Here is a 19,618-nt window from a genome sequence, read left to right as displayed (position 1 = left end):
GTTGAAGATTAGTATGATTTGTATCATTCATCAGTGGGTGCTCCATGGGTTAGTTGTGGCAAAAACACAAGGTTATGAATAATAAGGGGGTAGAAGGCACTTGTTGTATATGACTCCGTTAGACTTGGGAAGGTCTTACAATCGTATAAGTAGACTGACTTTGAGTAACAATACATGTCTGACCTTGCCTTTATTGAACTCCACGAATAGTTGACGTGACCTCACCTGGACTGTCTCTTTTTGTCTCCAACTCACTGCCTTGTTATAAAGCATAGGTCATACGATAAAATTGAGTTGTTGAGAGACTTAATATACATGATGTTATACATGTATCCCAAGTCTAAATGTTGCATATTGAAAGACATAGACAATATTATTGTTTGTATTAGGTTGAACAATTGTCTCATTCCCTTAAATAGTGGAAACAGGTTCGTAGACATTATCATTAATTATGAAGGTTTATTTGTTGTTGTTAGTCTGACCTCCTTTAGGTGATGATGGTGATGATTGATCCATGTTGCTGAAATTCTTTTTAGATTACAAATGCATACATCAGGCATAGTCGTGATTTAGTGATTGAAAACTTTTAATAATATTAATTGTTGTCTCATTAGACGTGTCAAATTTATTTTTGAACTATGAAAGACTAGATGAAATTCAAATCATAACTCTTAATAATGATTCTCCTCTTCAGTTGATTGTGCTGAGAATAAATTTGTCTCTTAGTGGCAAATTACTTAATTACTTTGAGGAGCATTAAATATGAATATAAATATGAAAAGTTGAATTATTAACTTAAAAAATACATAAAGTTAAAAATAATATAAATAGTTAGGTTGATCCGCGCTCCACTATGTTTATTTTTTTTAAAACAAAATTGTATTTTTAAAATAATTTATTTAAGAGATTAATTAGAATACTAACAGTGAAAAACTATGTTACACAGTGATTTAATTAAAAATAATTATTTTAAAACATAAAATTAAAAATAAAAAATTATATTTATTTCATATATTTATTTCTTTTTATATATCAAAATATTTAATTTTAATTGAATTAATTTTAATTGAATGACATTATAAAATACTCCCTCCGTTTTTTATTATAAGTCGTTTTGGAAAAATATTTTGTATTTAAATATAAGTCATTTTACAATTCCAATGAATAATTAATGTTGTTTTTCCTATTATATCCTTAAATATTTATTATTCTCTCTCCTTTCAATTATATAAATTTATCTTCCACATGTCATTAATGAAGGATAATTTTGTAAAAACCTTCATAATTTCTCATTTTCATACAACAATTATTATTTTTCTTAATCTGTGTGAAAAGTCTAAAACGACTTATAATAAAAAATGGAGGGAGTAGTTTTTAATTTCTAATTCAAACTCATATTCTTTAATTAAACTAAAATAGCTTTTAGATTTTTATCTTTTGTTTTTGCGGTAGATTATTTGTTATAGTTTTCATATTTTAAAAATTTATTCTAGTCCAAGAAAAAACAAGTCATGTCAGTTTTATACTGAATGCTCACGTGTGGAACTTTGATTTGTTGATAGTAACACGGTAGGCACCACCTGAATTCCCCTCGGTTTTACCGTTTGGCGTTTGCTACTACTTTTTGTTTTTTTCTAAGTTTTTTTAATAAAATTCTGTCCTTTTTTAAAGCTGCATTTAAAAATTGAAAAAAAGAAAAACATGAAAAAGAAACAACGGTTAGCCACAATAGTTAAGTCATCATCAAAAAAAATTCACTGGCCCAATTTTATTAAGAATTACTATTTTTCAGTATAGTATTTCGAAAAATAAAATAAAAAGTAAAATCTTAAAGTGGGTTGCAGCTGTTATTTTGCCATGTGGCAAAGAGCATGAGTTGTAGTACATTGCAAACACACTTTTGAGAAGGAAACAGTTGTAACAGGATTGGCTAACTGAGAATCAAATCAAATCTTTGTGAAATTAGGACTTTGACCGTCAGAATGTTTGATTTGCATGAAGTTTTTTACCGTTGGTATTAGAGGTTTAATAGACTAATGATGAAGTTATTGTTGGAACACATACATTTTTAGAGTGATGATGATAATGTTAGAGAATTTCTTTCACCCACCTCCCAACCTTCTTGGCCACCTCCGGTGAATTTACCACAATACCCCTTGTTTCGGAAGTTCATTTCCGAAACGGTACTTTTTTTTTGGAAAAAAGGTGTTTTCGGAAATGAACTTCCGAAAACGTGTTTTTTTTAATATAAAATATTGATTTCGGAGATGCATCTCCGAAATAAAGTCACTTTTCAGAAAATGTGGTGTTTCGGAAGTTCATCTCCGAGCGCACCCCCCTTGGAGGAATTCGGAAATGCACTTCCGAAAATAGGTCTGGACAGAAGAAAATGAACAATTCGCTTTATTTAATCGGGTGAAAATTACAACGATAATATTATATAAAATTAAAGTTACATATTGCTAAACACGGGTAGGTGGGGATGAGAGAGTGGTGGGGAGAAAAAAAGGCTTCCAAATTTCAAAAGGTTTATTTATTATTTTAATAAAAATACGTACAACTGAAAGTAACAAATGACGGAGGAGGTGTAACCGGAGCCGAAACATATGACGGAGTAGGTGGATGTCCGGAGGAAGAAGACCCGGAGGTACGTCCACCGCGAGACAAAAGAGCCAATCAATGTAAGCTATAATTTATCATTATCATCAAGGGACGTCATTACAAAAAATTGGAAAAAAAATCTTATTATTTTTAATCTTGATTTTTTAGAAATGACCTCCGCAGATGATAATCATAAACTATAGCTTACATTGATTGGCTACTTTGTCTCGTGGTGGACGTGTCTCCAGTTCTACTTCCTCCAGACATCCACCTCATCCGTCATATGTTCCGACCCCGGTTACCACTTCCAAAAACTAACATGATAAATCCAATACAAATACACTGTGCGATACAATCCGAAATCAGAACAAAACAAAACAAAAACATGTTATTCTGCCCGGCGAGCGTTACAAAATACACATCAAACAAAAAAAACACGTTATTCTTCCCGACGAGCGAACTCCTCCGAATGAAGATAATTATACCAATCTTCATCCCACTCATTATCAGAACCATCAGCGTTGATCACGCCTGAAGGCTGAGCCTGCGCGTCCGAGCCATGGACTCCCAGGGGACGAGAAGCAGAACCAGTCAAAAGCTTCTTCTTCTCCTTCACCTCCTTCACCTCCTTCACCTCTTTCACCTCCTTCTTTGAAGAACTCTTTCTTCCCTTAGCGCCCTCTTTAGAAGACGCAGTCCTGCGTGCTTGTTGGTTGTCTGACATGTTCCTGTAAACAGTTGAAATCGATTAATATGCGAGACAAAATAAAAAACAAAAAAATTTGAACTTCTGATACAATTCGGAAGTTCATTTCCGAAAACTGGGAGGGAGGTGTTTTCGGAAATGAACTTCCGAAACACCCCTGCGATGCAATTTTCTGCAACTTCCATGCCAGACCCCTAAATCAACCTTCAAACCAAATCAAAATGCTTCTAAACAACCTAAATACTACTAACAACCTAGCCATATATCATTTATGTAATTAAAACCCTAAATAACATGCATTTGAATAATAGATCTAAAAATTTCAAAACTTACAAAGTGTTAGGATTGAGGGCTTTTGAATGTTGTTTAGCAGTGTGATTGGAGCCTTGATGCAGCTTTGGAATTCCGTTTGCACAAATTTTCGCCTCTGCCACTTTTTGTTTTGATTTAGGGTAAATGATTGGGGGAGGGGGAGTGTTTTGATAAATCTGCAGAAATCGCAGTATTTCGGAAGTGAACTTCCGAAATAATTGTTTCGGAAATGAACTTCCGAAGTAAGTCAATTTTTTTAAAAAAACACGCTTTCGGAAATGAACTTCCGAAGCAGGGGTAGTTTTGGTTTTTCGCAGGAGGTGACCACCCATAGGGAGGTGGGTAAAGAAATTTTCTAATGTTAATCACCACTATTCAGTTTTACTATTTGCATTACATATTTATACAAAGGGTTGTAAAGGTCACTAAATAAGTTTCATAACTAATTTTTAACAACTACAATGTTAATCGAAATACACGTTCAATCCACCTCCTTAATTTAGTATATTCACTATCAAAGACCTTATCTATGCTCAACAACATTCATCTAAGGAAGAAATAGATACTCATGGAATATATTGATGGACTTGCCAAAGTAACAATGGAAGTACGAAGAGCCAATGGCATGCTAAAGTAATTAAGTTCGAACTGCATGTTTAGAGAAAAACTAGGATTGGAAGAACTAAAGAATACGAGTGAGATCCTCACTCGAGTCCAACCATCATCAATTATGATGAAAAACTGCTAGCCAAAGATGTTTAGAGAAAAAAAAGGCATTTGGAAACACCAAAGATGAAGGTGTTATACCCCAAAATTTGCCCGCATCTTTTTCAGAGAGAAGACAACAGACTTCTGTCTAAAAATTGGGAGTTTCATATAATCTTGGATTTTATTTCGTAAATATCCTGATTTTATGAATACTCAGTTTTTAGAAGGTTTTATACGGTATTTTGGTTCGCTGTTGAATTTATTCTTACACAAACGCCAAATACTGTTTATCACTTCACACACGTTGTTTATTTGAGATTTATTTTCAGATAAATAATACTAACGCAATTGGTACATAATTAAATTTTGCAGGCGCAAAGTCCGGAGATTCAGACTGTACTGGTAACAATTAAATTATTATTAGTTTTTGTTTCCCACTAATTTTTGTACTATGCTATTATTTTCAAATCTTTTCATTTCTTTTCAAATCTCTTTCTTTCAAATCAAATCCTAACTTTATTCCATACATCTTTCTTTTCAAACCCTACCATACACTTTCTTTCAAATCCTACTACCATTCAAATTTTCCTTTTTTGTACGGTATCACTTCATTCCCCAACGTCTCTATCCTTCTTTTCACTCTATAAATACCCCTCATTTTTTTCATAAATTCTCGCATCAAATTTCACTCATTTCCCAAATTTCTATCTCATAATTATTTTCTCTTCTTCCCCGGCAAAAATGGCAAAGTGGATGGATACGTTTTTTCTTATGGTCATCACTGTTTTGGTGGTGATCATGTTCTTTTTCTGTCTGCATAGTCCTGAAAAATGCGGGCCTGGGATGTTTACACTCCCGTGCATCTATATATTATTTATAGCATGGGTTTTCAATCGTCATACTTAAAGTTTGTCGTATCTTTCGCTTTCAAATAATGTACCGTTCATTTTGTCGTACTGTTCGCTATATTATTATGTAATATTTGTACTTTTAGTATTAAAAATTGTATTGTCTGTCGTACCGTCGTTTAGTTATCAAGATAGTATTATGTGTGTTTATTGCTAGTTAAATATTTATTTTTCTGTGCATTAAATCTTTTTCAAGATTATTATCGGTAATTTCGTTCGCGTACGGTATATTTTATTTATTTATTATGTTTGTGTTTTTCTAACAACTCATGTAAATAAATTTTCACCATTAACACAACAAAAACAAAAAGAAAAAATTAACTTTAACTGTTAAGTTTTCACTTTAACTGTTACGTTAATGCCCGGACAGCCAGTTAACAGTCAAACCCGCTGACAGCACGATTCTCCGTGTTTTGTATCATCATTCAAATCAATCTTTCATATTTCAAAATTCCAAGATTTTTGTTCTAGAAGTCTTCTGATAATCACATGATCAACAGAGACTCAACACTGCACAAAAATCAGGTACGCTTAACTGTCTCCTACACAAACAGTCCCTAAATAGGGTTTTTTGTTTTTTTCAGGAGAACAAGTTTTTTGAGACCTCAAATGGATTTCATGGATCTCCATATGTCTCAAAGTACCACCAGACAAATTTTCAAACTTCGATTCGCTCAGACGCACAGTCAGCAGCTCAAACAGTCAACAGACGACCAGTTTGACCGAAAAGTCAACAGACAGTCAAAAATGAATTTTTTTGTCAACATCCATATTTTGTCAAAAGATTCATCATTTGATCAATGGTTGATCATAATTCATCAAGAAAAGTTCAAAAATCAACAAAACCCTAAGTTTCAAAATTAGGGTTTTCTCCTAAAAAGTCAACTGAACTTTCACCGGCCATAACTCTCCTCGTTCATTCAAAAAATTCCAACCAAAGCTTGTTTTGAAGTAAATTCAATTATCTTTCAAATGAAATTGATCCCATGGTCATTGGATTTACCATTTGAAGAATATGAGCTCAGACATTACAGGTCACTTTCAAAGTCAACAAAAAGTGGTTTTTTGTCAAAGCCCATAACATCAAGATAACTTCTCCAAATGCTAAAAAGTTTCCAAAGTAGCTTGTATAGGACATCTTAAGGTTTCTAAAAAGTACAAGAACTCCTTCATATGATCAAAATTGAGGGAGTTATGCCTTGTTGAAGTTGGCTATTTTTTGGGAAAATGCATGAAACCAACATTGATCAAAAATGTTTTTTTTTTCAAAAAGAGGCCAAGTATTCATGATCCAAACATGTTTCTAATGATATTAAAGGGCTCCCACGACCAACTTAAGGCCCATGGCATTTTATTTCTTTTTTAATTTAATTTTATTCCATTTAAAGTTAAATTAAAAGAGAAATGATTCAAGAAAATGATTCAAGGCTTTTGTCCTTAGCATGAGCCATCAAAATTGATCCAAACTCTGCAGCATAGAGGTGTATAGTAGGCCTATAGCAAGAGGGGTGAAGAAAATTGGAGCCATGGCCAAGAAATTCAAACTTTTATTCATAAAATATTCAAAGATTCAAAGGCACTCAAGTATGGAAGAAAAGCTTGTTAGCTTAAGTTTGCAGCACCAATCTTGCTTATATAATGCTTAGCACACTTCAGTAATAGAGGAGACACGAAAGCATAGCCTAGAAAACACCTTCAAAAACTCAAAAATATCAAAAACTTTGTAATTTTCGTTTTGTAATTTCTAGCTTACATCAATAAAAAACAATCATCCAAATCATCTTCTGGGATCATATAGAGTAAGATTGAGACCTTCACTAAGTCCTACAATACCTTGAACGCATGTATATGGTTCTTCATGTTCATACATATTTGATTTTCGTTTTCGTATGTGTACTTAGTTTTAATAAGAACTAACAATTTTAATGTGTTCATGAGGTAATAATATAGCAGGTCTAACGTGGAACATGTAGGGTTAGACGCCTGAAACAAGTTCCACCATTTTTGACCGAGTTGATGTTAAAAGCTTCGTATTTCATAAACCAGGAACTTTCAGGCCACGAAACCATCACCAATGGAATCGCAGCCCTCGAATTAGAAGGGTAGGGTTCCTTTTGAACGTTTATAGCTCGTATTTTTGCAGGTGGGAGGTGGAGGCCGCCGGAGAAGATGACCGGAGGTTTGACTCGGGCGTTGCTGACTTTCCTTGACTAGGTCAAGGCTTGCGTGGCAAAAGAGAGAGTTCTGATTGGCTCTGGTTAAAATTCTGGCCCCACGTGAAATGTTTTTAAACTGACAGATCCAGTGCTCTTAATCTCATACACTTATGATGCGCCCTATCATTTGAAGCCCTCAGATCTCATTAATTCAAGATCCAGGCATCTGATCACGCCTTCCATATCATAGACTCTCCAGCCAACCACACTTGATCATTTATTTTATATTTTCTATTTTATTTAGTTTTCCTTGTAAAATTAATTTAAAATAGTTTTAAAAATCAAAAAATTATATTAAAAATATTCTTAGGTTGATAAAATGTTTAATTAATTTTTGACATAAAAATATGTTATTTTTCTTCATAATTAAAATATTTTGTTTAATTGATTAGAAAATATTGTTATATTTATCTTTTAATTATTTCTAACCTATCAAAAAATCAGAAAAAATATTTTCTTTTTATTAAATTAAGTTTATATATTATAAACTAATTTTTCACATATTTAGAATATTTTTCTCTTTAAGTTTAAATTATGTATATAATTATTTGTATAATTATATGTTAATTAATTTAATAATCTCCAAAACAATTTCAAAAAATCCCAAAAAATTAATTTTATTTTAAAATTAATTGACACACAATTTGGACATATTTTAGACTTAATTTTTTAGGCTTAAATTTTATTTCTAATTCCTAACCTTTTAATTAAATTAATTATACATTAATTTTAATTAAAATCAACCATCCAAAAATATTTTCCTTTTATCTTATTGTAATTTAAATTCATAGATAAGTGTATAGGTTGTCAAATTCATGTAAATAGCGTAGTTTACATTTCTCGCACAATCGATGTAATAGCGTAGATTTATTTTTCGCATTTTTACATTCCCGCACTTTAATCTACTATCTATTCATTAATCATAGATTGACCAAAATGCCTAAATTACCCTTTCATCAAAATTTATTTGCACTAATAAAAGGTCATTTTTGTAACTAACAAATTAAGTATTCACTCTTTCAACTTTATTGAATGGGTGTCCCAAGTGTTGGCTTTTCATTGGTCCGAATTAAATAACATTTTCCCTACAACTTTATTGCATGAGTGATGACATCACATGTAAGCCATGGATGATGGAAGTCATATTTAAATTTTCTTTACATTTCATTTTCCCACACTTTCTTACTTTCATTTTAATTTTTCTTAATTTATTTATTACCAAAAAAAATATTAATAATCTATTTTTAAATTTTAATCTTACTAAAAATTTCAAATTTCTTTTACATTTCATTTTTCCATACTTTCATTTTAATTTTTCTACATTTATCTATTTTCGCAAAAAATATTAATAATCAATCATTTAATTATTATTCCCAAAAATATTTGATTATTTCACGTACCACTATCAACTCAATATTTAATCGATCATTACACATTTTCTCTATCTTAATTAAAATTTCAAATTTCTCCCACATTTTTTCACACTTTCTTACTTTTATTTTAATTTTTTTCTCTATTTATTTATTTATTTATTTATTATCTCACGGGTCACTATCAACATAATTTCTATTTTATTTTAATCAATCATTGTCTTTATTTAAGAGATAATATCTTTATTTTTATTTTTTTTCTCCATCTCACGATTTTTTATCATTATTTAATACAGTTAAATTTTTATGATTATTGTTTATTTTACATTTGTTTTTAAATATATTTTATATCGCATCAAATTATTTTTTTATTTCACGGGTCATTATCAACATAGTAGCTATTTTATTTTAATCAACAATTACTATTAATTGAGAGATAATTTTTATTTTTAAATGTTAATATTTCATTTTTATTATCTCCATCTTATAGTATTTTTTTATATGATTATTTAATATAATTGAATTTATATGATCATTTTTCATTTAAAAATAAACCATAGTGATCTATATCGTTTTCTTTTAATTGTTATTGGACCGTCAATTATTAAATTACCTGACTCAATTTTGCTATTGTGTTCTTAACCTATCTTAAACATTTTTTTGTGGATCATTGTTTTCTATATAATTATTGTTAAATTTACAATTAAGTAAATTATTTCATATTTTTCATTTATATTTAAAATTTTACATTTGCATTTGTTAAAATTTTATTTTTTCTCCAACTCACATGTCCTTTTTTATATGGTTCTTTATTACACACAAAATTAGCACATGAATATGATAATAATGTTTAATCTTAAGGGTCACTTTCAATACAATGCCTATTTTATTTTAAACAATAATGACTTTTATTTGAAAACTAAAGTATTTATTTTCAATTTTCAAAACGATTCCTATGGATATTTGGTTTTCAAAGAATTGGGAGAGCAACCAATAAAACTCTAACTCTATTCAAGTAAAACAACTCCTTTTAATTATGCATATTGCTTATAATTCCTTTTATTTATATTATTCATATCATTACAAAAATACTACACCAGAAAAAAAATCACCCGTGCGAAAGCACGGGTCTCTGACTAGTTCCTGTACATATAAAATTGCGTGTATGACAAGAATAATAAATGAAGCGCTGGATCACTAATTTCAAGGACAAAAATATCTGAAAATAAAACACAATCACACTTGCACCTCTTAGGGTAATCCCTCAGTTACTCTTTTCAAAATCAACTCTACTATTTCAAATACGATTCAAAATTCTTCTTCTGTATCCAGTCAAGGAAAATTTTCTAAAAGAAAATAGGAAAGGACCTTACGAACTTAGGGTAGATCTCCTAATTGCTGGCTCAAATCAAACAAAACAACAAATGTTTCACATATCAGTGTTTTTCCAAAACAAAACTTTCAAAAAGACAACACTTCGTATATATCCAAACAAGGATCATTACGAAGTTAAAAATCTTTTTTTCAAACCATCAAAATATCTTTCGAAAGATAAAACACTTTGTATACAGCCGTACAAGGATCATTACAAAGTTAATTCTTTACAAAAGTATTTAAAACCACTTACAAGCATTTCAAAGCAAGACAAACGATTCAAACAAGTGAGCTAAGCAATTAAGAGCCCATGGATAACCATGGATACAAAGGGGTGCTAATACCTTCCCTTTGTATAACCTACCCCCGAATCCAAAATCTCTTTAAGGTCTTTTTCTGTTTCTTTTATAAACCTTTCCTTAATTGGATAAAATAAAAGTCGGTGGCGACTCTCTGATTTTCACAAACTCAAAAATAAAAGAAGAGTCAGTTCGTATCCCACGAAAAAAACCGAGGACGACAAAAGGCAATGAGACAACAAGCACTAGGAAAACAAAAATAACGAAAGACACAAGGGACCTAAGTCCATATTATTGCAGGAATGTGAAAATAATGAGTTTAAGAAAACCAAGGTGAAATACCCCCACGTGGTGGAGAAGACAACACAGAGTGACAACAAGTCGAAATTCTGCAGGTTTCATAAAAGTTGTGGACATGAGCCTGATTAATGCATCCACCTGAACAACATAATAAAATATTTGTTCGAGAAAGGAAGACTTAGTAGATATACCAAGGAAGATGCACAAGGTGAGACCACAAGAGACACATAGATTCTCCACAGAAATTTTTTCGGCAGAGTGAACCCCCATGTTGAAAGTGTTCTCCCGGTTGGGGTGGAACAACACCTAGGAAGACAGAGAAGTTGAAAGCACTAGTAAAGGAAGCCATAATTACAATGAGGAGAACACAAAGAAGATAAATATGTCTTTTATAACTTCCATCTATGCAGGTTATCACTTTATTGCATCTATTACATGAGGTTTCCCACCAACGAAGATTCCATCCAAGGGAATCGTAAAAAGGGAAACCTCCTTAGGCGAGAGCACTAAACTTTCCATCCTAGGCTTTAGGGACGGTGAGAGGTAGGCATGGTAATAAAACCCGAACCCACAGATACTGTAACACCCTAAGTTCCTCGATAATTATTAATATAAAATCAAAGTAATTTTTAAAATAAAATAATAAACATATGATAAAACATGCAATTAGGATGTCACACTTTTTAAACATATTAAACCTGCTCAATTGCATTTATAGATACATAACACAATTAATAGATGAAAAAACAAAGCAAAAATAGTCTTTAAGTTTAACTTTTATTAATGCGAGAATTATATTTGTAGTCAAACAACCTCTTCAAAATAAATCATCATTTATTCAAATAATACGTAGTTCATGAGACTCCAAAAAAGTACTAAAACCAACAAAAAAATAAGCGTTCATCCCCTCGGTGTTACATATCAGAACACAGACGCCAACTTGAAAATAAAACAAAGAACAACCTCTTCCGGACTCTGCAGTCTCGGGCTACTCTTGACTATCTGCACGATGCCGTATAAAGCATCATTCCAACAGAAGGGTGAGATATCACAATAATATAAATGAATGTATAATATTAGGCATATTGTAATATGATCACGCAGAGTCACACATTCTGCATCTCACACATCCCACCACCAAAACTATTATCATATAATTCAGACATCAATCACACAACATATTTATCAATGTCATAATAATGCAATGCAATGAGACCGACTCACACACTAAATGCATGTGGTACCAATATCGCCCCTGAATCCACTCCATATATGACCGGAGCCAACAATCATAAACACTTCAGTTCACCTCGCTCTAGATTCACTTCATCTAGCATCAGAGCCAGCAATTAAGAGCAATTTGGTTCACCTTACTCCAGATTAACTCTATCTAGGACTAGAGCCAACAACAGGACTAACGTCCACAACATATAATGCATGAAAATTAAACATGCAACAAACATGACACATTGATATCTACTTCCAATAATGTGACACACTATCATAGGCCACCATGTGTAACACCCTATAATTTTAATTTTTAATTTATTTGGTATTTAAATCAATAATTAGAATTATTTGGCTTTTTGGAAATTATTTGGAAAGTTGGTGTAAGCCATTGGGCCATGTGTGGCATTAGTAAGGAAGGGGGGGTGTTATACTAGTAAAGCCTTTTTACTAATTAGAATCTTTTTCACAAAAGTAAGGAAATTGGGAGAAAGGAAAAAAGAACGTGAAAAGCAGAGCAGAAGATACGAGAGATTGGGAAGCTGATACGTGAAGAGGAACTGTAGAGGGAGAGACCTATCAAGAATTTCGACTAAGGTAAGGGGGACTCTCCGGTTAGCATCTATTATCGCATTATTAGATGATAATATTGATTAGGGATGTTGTTTGAGTCAATTGGATTGTATGTTAGGTTAGGGATGTTATAATTGATGAAATTGCATGAATTGTTGGATTAATAATGTGTTGTTTTGATGTATGATGATGTATAATGATGTAATTTGTGATTGTATGACTGTAACTGGTGTTTATAGTCGATTTTGGGGCTTGGATGTGTGAAATCGCAGGGTCTGTCGTAGACCTGAGAAACTGCAAAATCGCAGGTCCGCTAAGCGGAGGGGGTCCGCTAAGCGGAGGACCCAATCTAGATAGTTTCTATTCAGGGTCGCTAGTGGTCCGCTGAGCGGAGGTCTGAAGGAAGTTCGCTTCTGCCTCACGTCGCTAGTGGTAAGCTGAGCGGACCTTGCTGTGCAAAAAATTGTCCAAACTTAAAAATGATGTATCTTTTGAACCGTTGGCCTCTTTTGAGTGCCGTTTTGAGTATGATGGACCTCATAACATAACCTATACGTTTAAATGAAGAAATGAGGTGTAACTTTCAATTATTAATGAATCATGATTTATTGCTTGGTGAATGATGTATTGTACATATATGTGATGAAATGTGATAATACATGCTATGTTAAAGCAATAATCATGTGATGATTTATTGGTTGTTTGACGATGATGATTATATAATATTTGAATGATGTTAACATATGTAAACATGCTTTGATGATGATGATGGTTTGATTATTGGATGATGTTACTCATTGACTTGACGATGGTATAAGTATGTTCATATATGTTTGCATTCACTCATAATCATTTGTTGAGGCTGTATCCATGATGATGTGTTGGATCAGTGAAGGGCATGATTCCCATTGTGTGGAATCTGTGCCGGCAGGGCCGTAGATTTACGATGTTGGATCGGTCGGTGGGTTATTCCCATTGATGATGTTTGGTACCACATGCATAGTGTCAGTCATTACATATGCATGATTTTCATAATATGATTGAATGTGTTTTAATGTTATGAATCGATGATGTGCTAGTTGTGTGTTTTATTGAATTGTCTGAATATAATATGATTGGGTGAATGATATAACTATGATATGTTATTACTTACAATGCAATAATATTTGTTACTTGCGATGAGACTGACCCTTACATGTTGTTATTTTCAGATTGAGGTAGCGGCTTTCCGACTTGGTGAGGATTAGCTCATGAGTCAGTGTATTTTAGTTAGCGTCAGGTGTCATGCTCTGATATAGTGTAACACTGGGGGACGTGATGTTTTGAGTTTATATTTTATAACTCTAATTGTTTGTTGAGTTTGAAGGAATAAAGTTTTAAAAGATGTTGAACTTATCTGTATGATTTAAATTCCGCTGTGTTGGCATGAATTGTTATGTATTATGATGAATTCCTTAGTGAACACATGGCAATGACATTTGATATTTGTTTTAATTATGAATTGTGGCACCCTTGTTTCATGTTACTCTGAAATCTTTATTTAATTGTCGCGGGGTTTAGAAGGGTGTTACACCATGCAACAACACCTGCTCCACAAGCACCAGTAACAACACCATGATGTAGCAACAATAATAAAATATTTGCATACATCCAACAACACAACATCATCATATCATAATCCGCCACACATGTTATCGACTCATCAAGTTACAAGTCAAGCACGCTTAATTGTGGAGTTCTTATGGAACGGGCTACCGAAAAGAAGATGCATCTTGTTGGTATAGGTAATACCCATCCATTCTTATAAGCTTTCCTTCAACCATGCAGTCCCATACCTGCACAACATCAGGATCCCTCTGATTCCGATGTGGCGACCAACCTTGCCCTCTTTGGCCTCCGTTATTACATGCGGTGTAACCACCCCTCGCCATCTTCGGCCTCGGGTGTTACATGCCCACCAGCTTCCGCATGGTTCGTCCTCGAACCACATCGTATTGGGAGAGGTCTGGCTCTGATACCATTTGCAACGCCCCAGACTTCTTACCCTTTTTATATAACAGCCCGAGCCTTTGGCGTTCCCGGCACTGTCACCTCACGAACTTCTCTACCCCCCTCACTAGTAAAGTTTTTGCCTTTCGTGGGAATCGAACCATGTACCCTGGGGTTCAAGTACATGTTCAATCCATTCCCACTACCAATTGATCTACTGAGCATATTATCAATTCATCAAGTATATTCCATAACAATAACACAACATCACATTATTACAGTAATACAACATCATCACACATAAGAGCATACACACATCGCAGCATAATAGATAAAATCTCGCACGGAAAAGCGTCGATTACCAATAAATAATCACCCATTTTATTTGAAATTATTTTTATTGGAGAGAAATTATTTTTAGCTTCTCGTAGGTTCAAACGGACACTCGTAGGTCTTAACAACACATAATGTCAAAACAAATGTTATAACATCTACTTACTTACAACACACTTATCAAAACTGAAAGTAAATGACATAGTGATAAATAACACAATGAATTGTTAACCCAGTTTAGTGCAAACAACATCTAATCTGGGGGCTACCAAGTCAGGAAGGAAGTCAACTATCCGCAGTATTAGTTCAAAGCTAAACCCCTAATTTACAACTTCTCGCCTAATCACTACCCAACGCTACTTCTGCCTAGAAGTCGACATCTAGACCAGAGAAATCACCATCCCACTTCCAATCACCGTAGTGATAAAATAACAGGGAACCCAAGTAGAAAGATTACACTTTCCAATAAACAAAATATTTAGTTAAGCACCCAAACTAAGAACAATACTTGATCTTGCTTAAAAGCTTTGAGAAAAGACAACACTCAACTCTCTTGCTTAAAAGCTTCAAGAATGAGAACACACGTCCACCTCAATGTATCAGAAGATACATGATTAACACAAATAAATAGAAAACACAAAGAACTTTAAGAACTCCCAAAACAACAACCTTTATTGCTCCCACGATTTTCCTTACAAGAAAGCTTAGCAAACTAGGTTTTCCAAGTTTCCTTTTTATATATACTTGCAGAATAGGCTTGGACTTCAATTTGAATCCAATCTTCTCTTTTCTGAAACAGCTGTAAGATCTTTTTACAAATTAGGAACAAATAAAAATAATATCAAATCTAAGTTTTCCAAAATAAATCTCAAAGATTATTTTTCTAAAAATAGAGACTAATCAGCATTTGTCCTAATCATCCCTTGATTGCCTCCGCCTGTAATGATTATCTGAATATTTCATATTCTCATATTTTTCAATCAAATCTTTCAAGGTTTAAAAACATTCTGAACTGTCTGGATATTCTGGTGTAGAATGTCACAACATCTGGTAGAACTTCTGTCCAGACACATAACAGTAAAAACCTATTATGACAATAGAACAGGATGTTACAACATCTTGTTCAACATTATTTATGAACCAACCATGTTTTACAAAATTATGCCAATACAAAAACCATCATATCCATAATGTTTATGTTAACTTATACAAAGTTAAAGTGAGAGTACCCATCATTAACAAACAAACATAATAATGTAATTGGGAGATGCGCAGAGCGCGATTGATTGGTTATGTGATAATTATAAAATTAGCTCACTAAACTAACATTTAACAAATATTATGATTAAAATAATTAAGTCTCCTCCCTCAAATCCTTTTCCCTTTTCACCTGGTTAATCTCGTCTTGAAGCTATAATGAGTCTTCTTATATCATGACTATTTTATAAAACACGATTACATAATGTTTTAATGACCATGTAATCTACTTCATATGAATAAGATCCCCCAATGACATTGGGGAAAATTACAACTGACAAAGGTTTATAAAACATAAAATACCTAATGTCATGGACAATTATTCTCCATGTCTAGCAAGTATCAACAACCTAACAATGTTACTTAATTCTAATATGCAAGTTTATGGCTAGTTCTTATTATTTTCATATTGATTCCTCTGAATTCATGGATGAGAAAAAAATATTAAACACAAAATAACACTACATAATTATAAGAAGAGATTCATTTTTGAGAGAAAATATACACGAATCACATGGTTCACATTATTTGGGACAAATTCATCTAAGATTGCCTTATCTAAGAGAACTAGTCATTTATCCGTAAGAGATTAGTGGCAATAACAATAGAAAGAGAGAGATTAGTCTTAAAAAATAATTAAGGATGATTCTCTAATGATGTTGTGCATTTTACCTTCTTCCTTAGCTGCTAATTATGCCTATTTCTCATACAAACTCAGAAGCCTTATAACTAAACAAGTCTTACATTATATAGAAAAATTATTAAACCACGTAATCGAGATGCTCTTGACTTAGAGTGAGCCATAATTTTACAATTTGTATGACTTTCTAGTTTGTGATCGTATAAAACATTTTATTCCAACACTTAAGAGTGCAACTATGATAACCAAGAGATTAAAATAGCGCCAGTATGACTTTTAGAGTGGCACTTGCTCATTTGTTGCTCAAAAATGCCATTGTGCGGTATGGAAGCACCACAATTTTGTTATTTTTTTCCTTTTCTCCTTTTTTTTTTTCTCAATTCTCGTATGTTAATCATCTCCTTACTTTATCATCGTAACCTCTATAGTAAAATACAATATAGCTTTTCTGATTAGGATGATGTTGACTTGGATTGGTCTTTTACATACCTCTTCAGAATTTTTATTAAAACCTACAAAATATATATGAATAATAGAAAATTAATACTTAAAAATGAAGGAAATTTAAAGCAAGATGTGACGAATGATCATTAACCATCCAACAAATATCCTCCTCACGACTTAAGTGGGAAGGAACTACTCCACCATGCATTCATTCATTTTACATTTTATTCATTTGTTGTTACATGTAGGGTTTTTGTCATCACATTTAAATCATTCTCATTATTGTGTATTGTCAAGAAAACAGAGTAATTCAAGTTTGTGCAATCGATTACAATATGAGAGTATCCGGTTGCCACCTTTTCATCAAGAGCTAGAATCAAACAGAACCATTATGTAACCAGTTACAGATTTAGTGTAACCAATTACCACCCTCAAGTTTTATATATTTTTTATACAGTAGCTTCTTGTAACTGGTTACAAGTTTGGTGTAACTGGTTATATAGGGTTGCAAATTTTTTTCTCATTAGTTGGTTAACCACATTATTTTGTATTGTTGTATAATTATCCATGTTGGGTCATCAATGAAATAACAACCATAATTTCACCCTAATTCTCTCTAATCCAATCCTTCTCTCCAAATCTCCATTATTCATCATTTCATCTTGTGATTGGGTTTTCCCTAACATTTGGCATAGAGAGTCTGGTTTTGATTGAATACTTTGTGTGCAAAAATGATTTCTATCTCAAATGAACGTATGCCTACAAATCTCCTAATTATTTATGCGAAGAATTATGACAAGTGGTGTAAACAAATGATTGTGATGTTTGGTTATCAATATGTTCTTGAAGTGAATAAGAATGATGTTAATCCACTTGTAAAATCTGCAACGGATGTACAAATAAATACACACAAGGAAGTGAAGATGAAAGGTTATAAAGCTTTTATATCTGATTCACCAATATGTTAATGCTAATAATTTTGAGAAGGTTTGTCACTTCACAACCTTAAAGCAAGCTTGGTAAATCTCGGAGAAAAGTTATGTAGGAGCTAATAAGGCAAAGGTGGTGAAGTTATAAACTCATAAAAGGAAGCTAGAATTAATTCAAATGGAGGAGACGGGAACAGTTAATGAATTTACTACAAGAATCACAAGATTGGTGAATCAAGTGAAAGGGCGTGGAGTGACAATCATCGAGCAGTATGTGGTTGGTAAAATCTTGAGATCGTTAACGTCAAGATTCAATAACATGGTTGCTATTGAAGAGTCCAAGGATCTTTCAACCATGAGCAAAGAAGAGATGCAAAGTTCTATTGAGGCTCATGAGCAAATAATGAAGGAAGGGAATTTTGAAAAGGCAAAGGCTGAAGTTGCTTTGCAATCTCGTTTCCTTGGAAAGGACAAGAAGGTGAAGGGAAAATAGGCCATGAGTAAAGGTAGAGGAAATTACCACAACAATGATGGGAGAGACTCCCAAAATTCCAACAATTCAACATTCCAAAAAGGTGAAAGCAACTGCAACAAAAATGGTGGATCAAGCAATTACAACGGTGGAAACAATAGAGGAAGAGGAGGAAGATGGACAAATGACAAGAGAAACATTCAATTTTATAATTTCCACATGCTTGGACATCTTGCTCGGGAATTTTATGCCAAAAATAATGATCCACAAGAAGATGGAGCAAAGTTTGCAAGGCAATATAATGACGAGAATGCACTGTTAATGGTGATTGCTGAAGTAGAAATCAACACAAAAAATGCAGCGAAATCCAGGTACAAACGTTTGAAAACGTGATGGTGACTACGTGAGAAGAAGCATAATGCAACGATAAATGATACCTTGATTTCGGGTGTTCAACGCACATGACAGGAAGCAAGGACTGATTTGTTAAAATCAATCAAGCATTGAAAAACAAGGTGAAATTCGTGAATGAGCATACAAGCAGTAGAGGGTATTGGTGACATATCAATCAAGAGAAATAACGGTGAGCATTCCTTGATTAAAGATGTGTTGAGTACATCGAGAATCAAGTGTAATCGTTTGAGCATTGACCAATTGCTTGAAAGGAATTACAAGATTCACATGGAAAACAAAGTGCTGAAAGCTATGGATGCAAGCAGGAGTTTAATCCTAAAGGACCATATAGCTCAAAACAAAACATTCAAAGTTGAGTTGAAAGTATTGGAGTATAAGTATCTTTTAACGGCTGCAAGTAGGGAAGAATGGATATGGAACTATAGGCTTGGGCATTTAAATTTCAAGGACCTCAATGCTACATAGAAAAATAACATAGTTACGTGTCTACCATTGATCAACATGCCAACTGAAGCATGTGAAAAGTGTGTGCAAGCCAAGCAACAC

At 32.9% G+C, this 19,618-nt stretch overlaps 1 protein-coding gene across 1 annotated transcript; it reads right to left on the bottom strand.

Moving 5' to 3' along the window:
• Positions 1-2,929: 2,929 nt before the first annotated feature.
• On the bottom strand, positions 2,930-3,952 carry LOC131646927 (uncharacterized). Its single transcript, XM_058916854.1, has 2 exons — positions 3,641-3,952; positions 2,930-3,329 (listed from the first exon to the last, which is right to left on the bottom strand). Exons 1-2 carry the CDS (start codon positions 3,949-3,951, stop codon positions 3,041-3,043), a joined length of 600 nt encoding a protein of 199 aa, XP_058772837.1. The 5' UTR covers position 3,952; the 3' UTR covers positions 2,930-3,040.
• Positions 3,953-19,618: the final 15,666 nt, after the last annotated feature.

The sequence above is a fragment of the Vicia villosa genome, linkage group LG2 (assembly GCF_029867415.1).
Source record: "Vicia villosa cultivar HV-30 ecotype Madison, WI linkage group LG2, Vvil1.0, whole genome shotgun sequence".
In the NCBI taxonomy this organism is placed as follows: Eukaryota; Viridiplantae; Streptophyta; class Magnoliopsida; order Fabales; family Fabaceae; genus Vicia; species Vicia villosa.
This window is presented reverse-complemented; position numbering and strand designations above follow the sequence as displayed.

Excerpts from the sequence above, each read along its gene's own strand:
- LOC131646927 (XM_058916854.1), bottom strand. The coding sequence starts at position 3,951 with ATGGGTGGTCACCTCCTGCGAAAAACCAAAACTACCCCTGCTTCGGAA. Across the intron at positions 3,330-3,640 it reads GCCCTCAATCCTAACACTTT|GAACATGTCAGACAACCAAC; the intron begins GTAAGTTTTGAA and ends AACTGTTTACAG.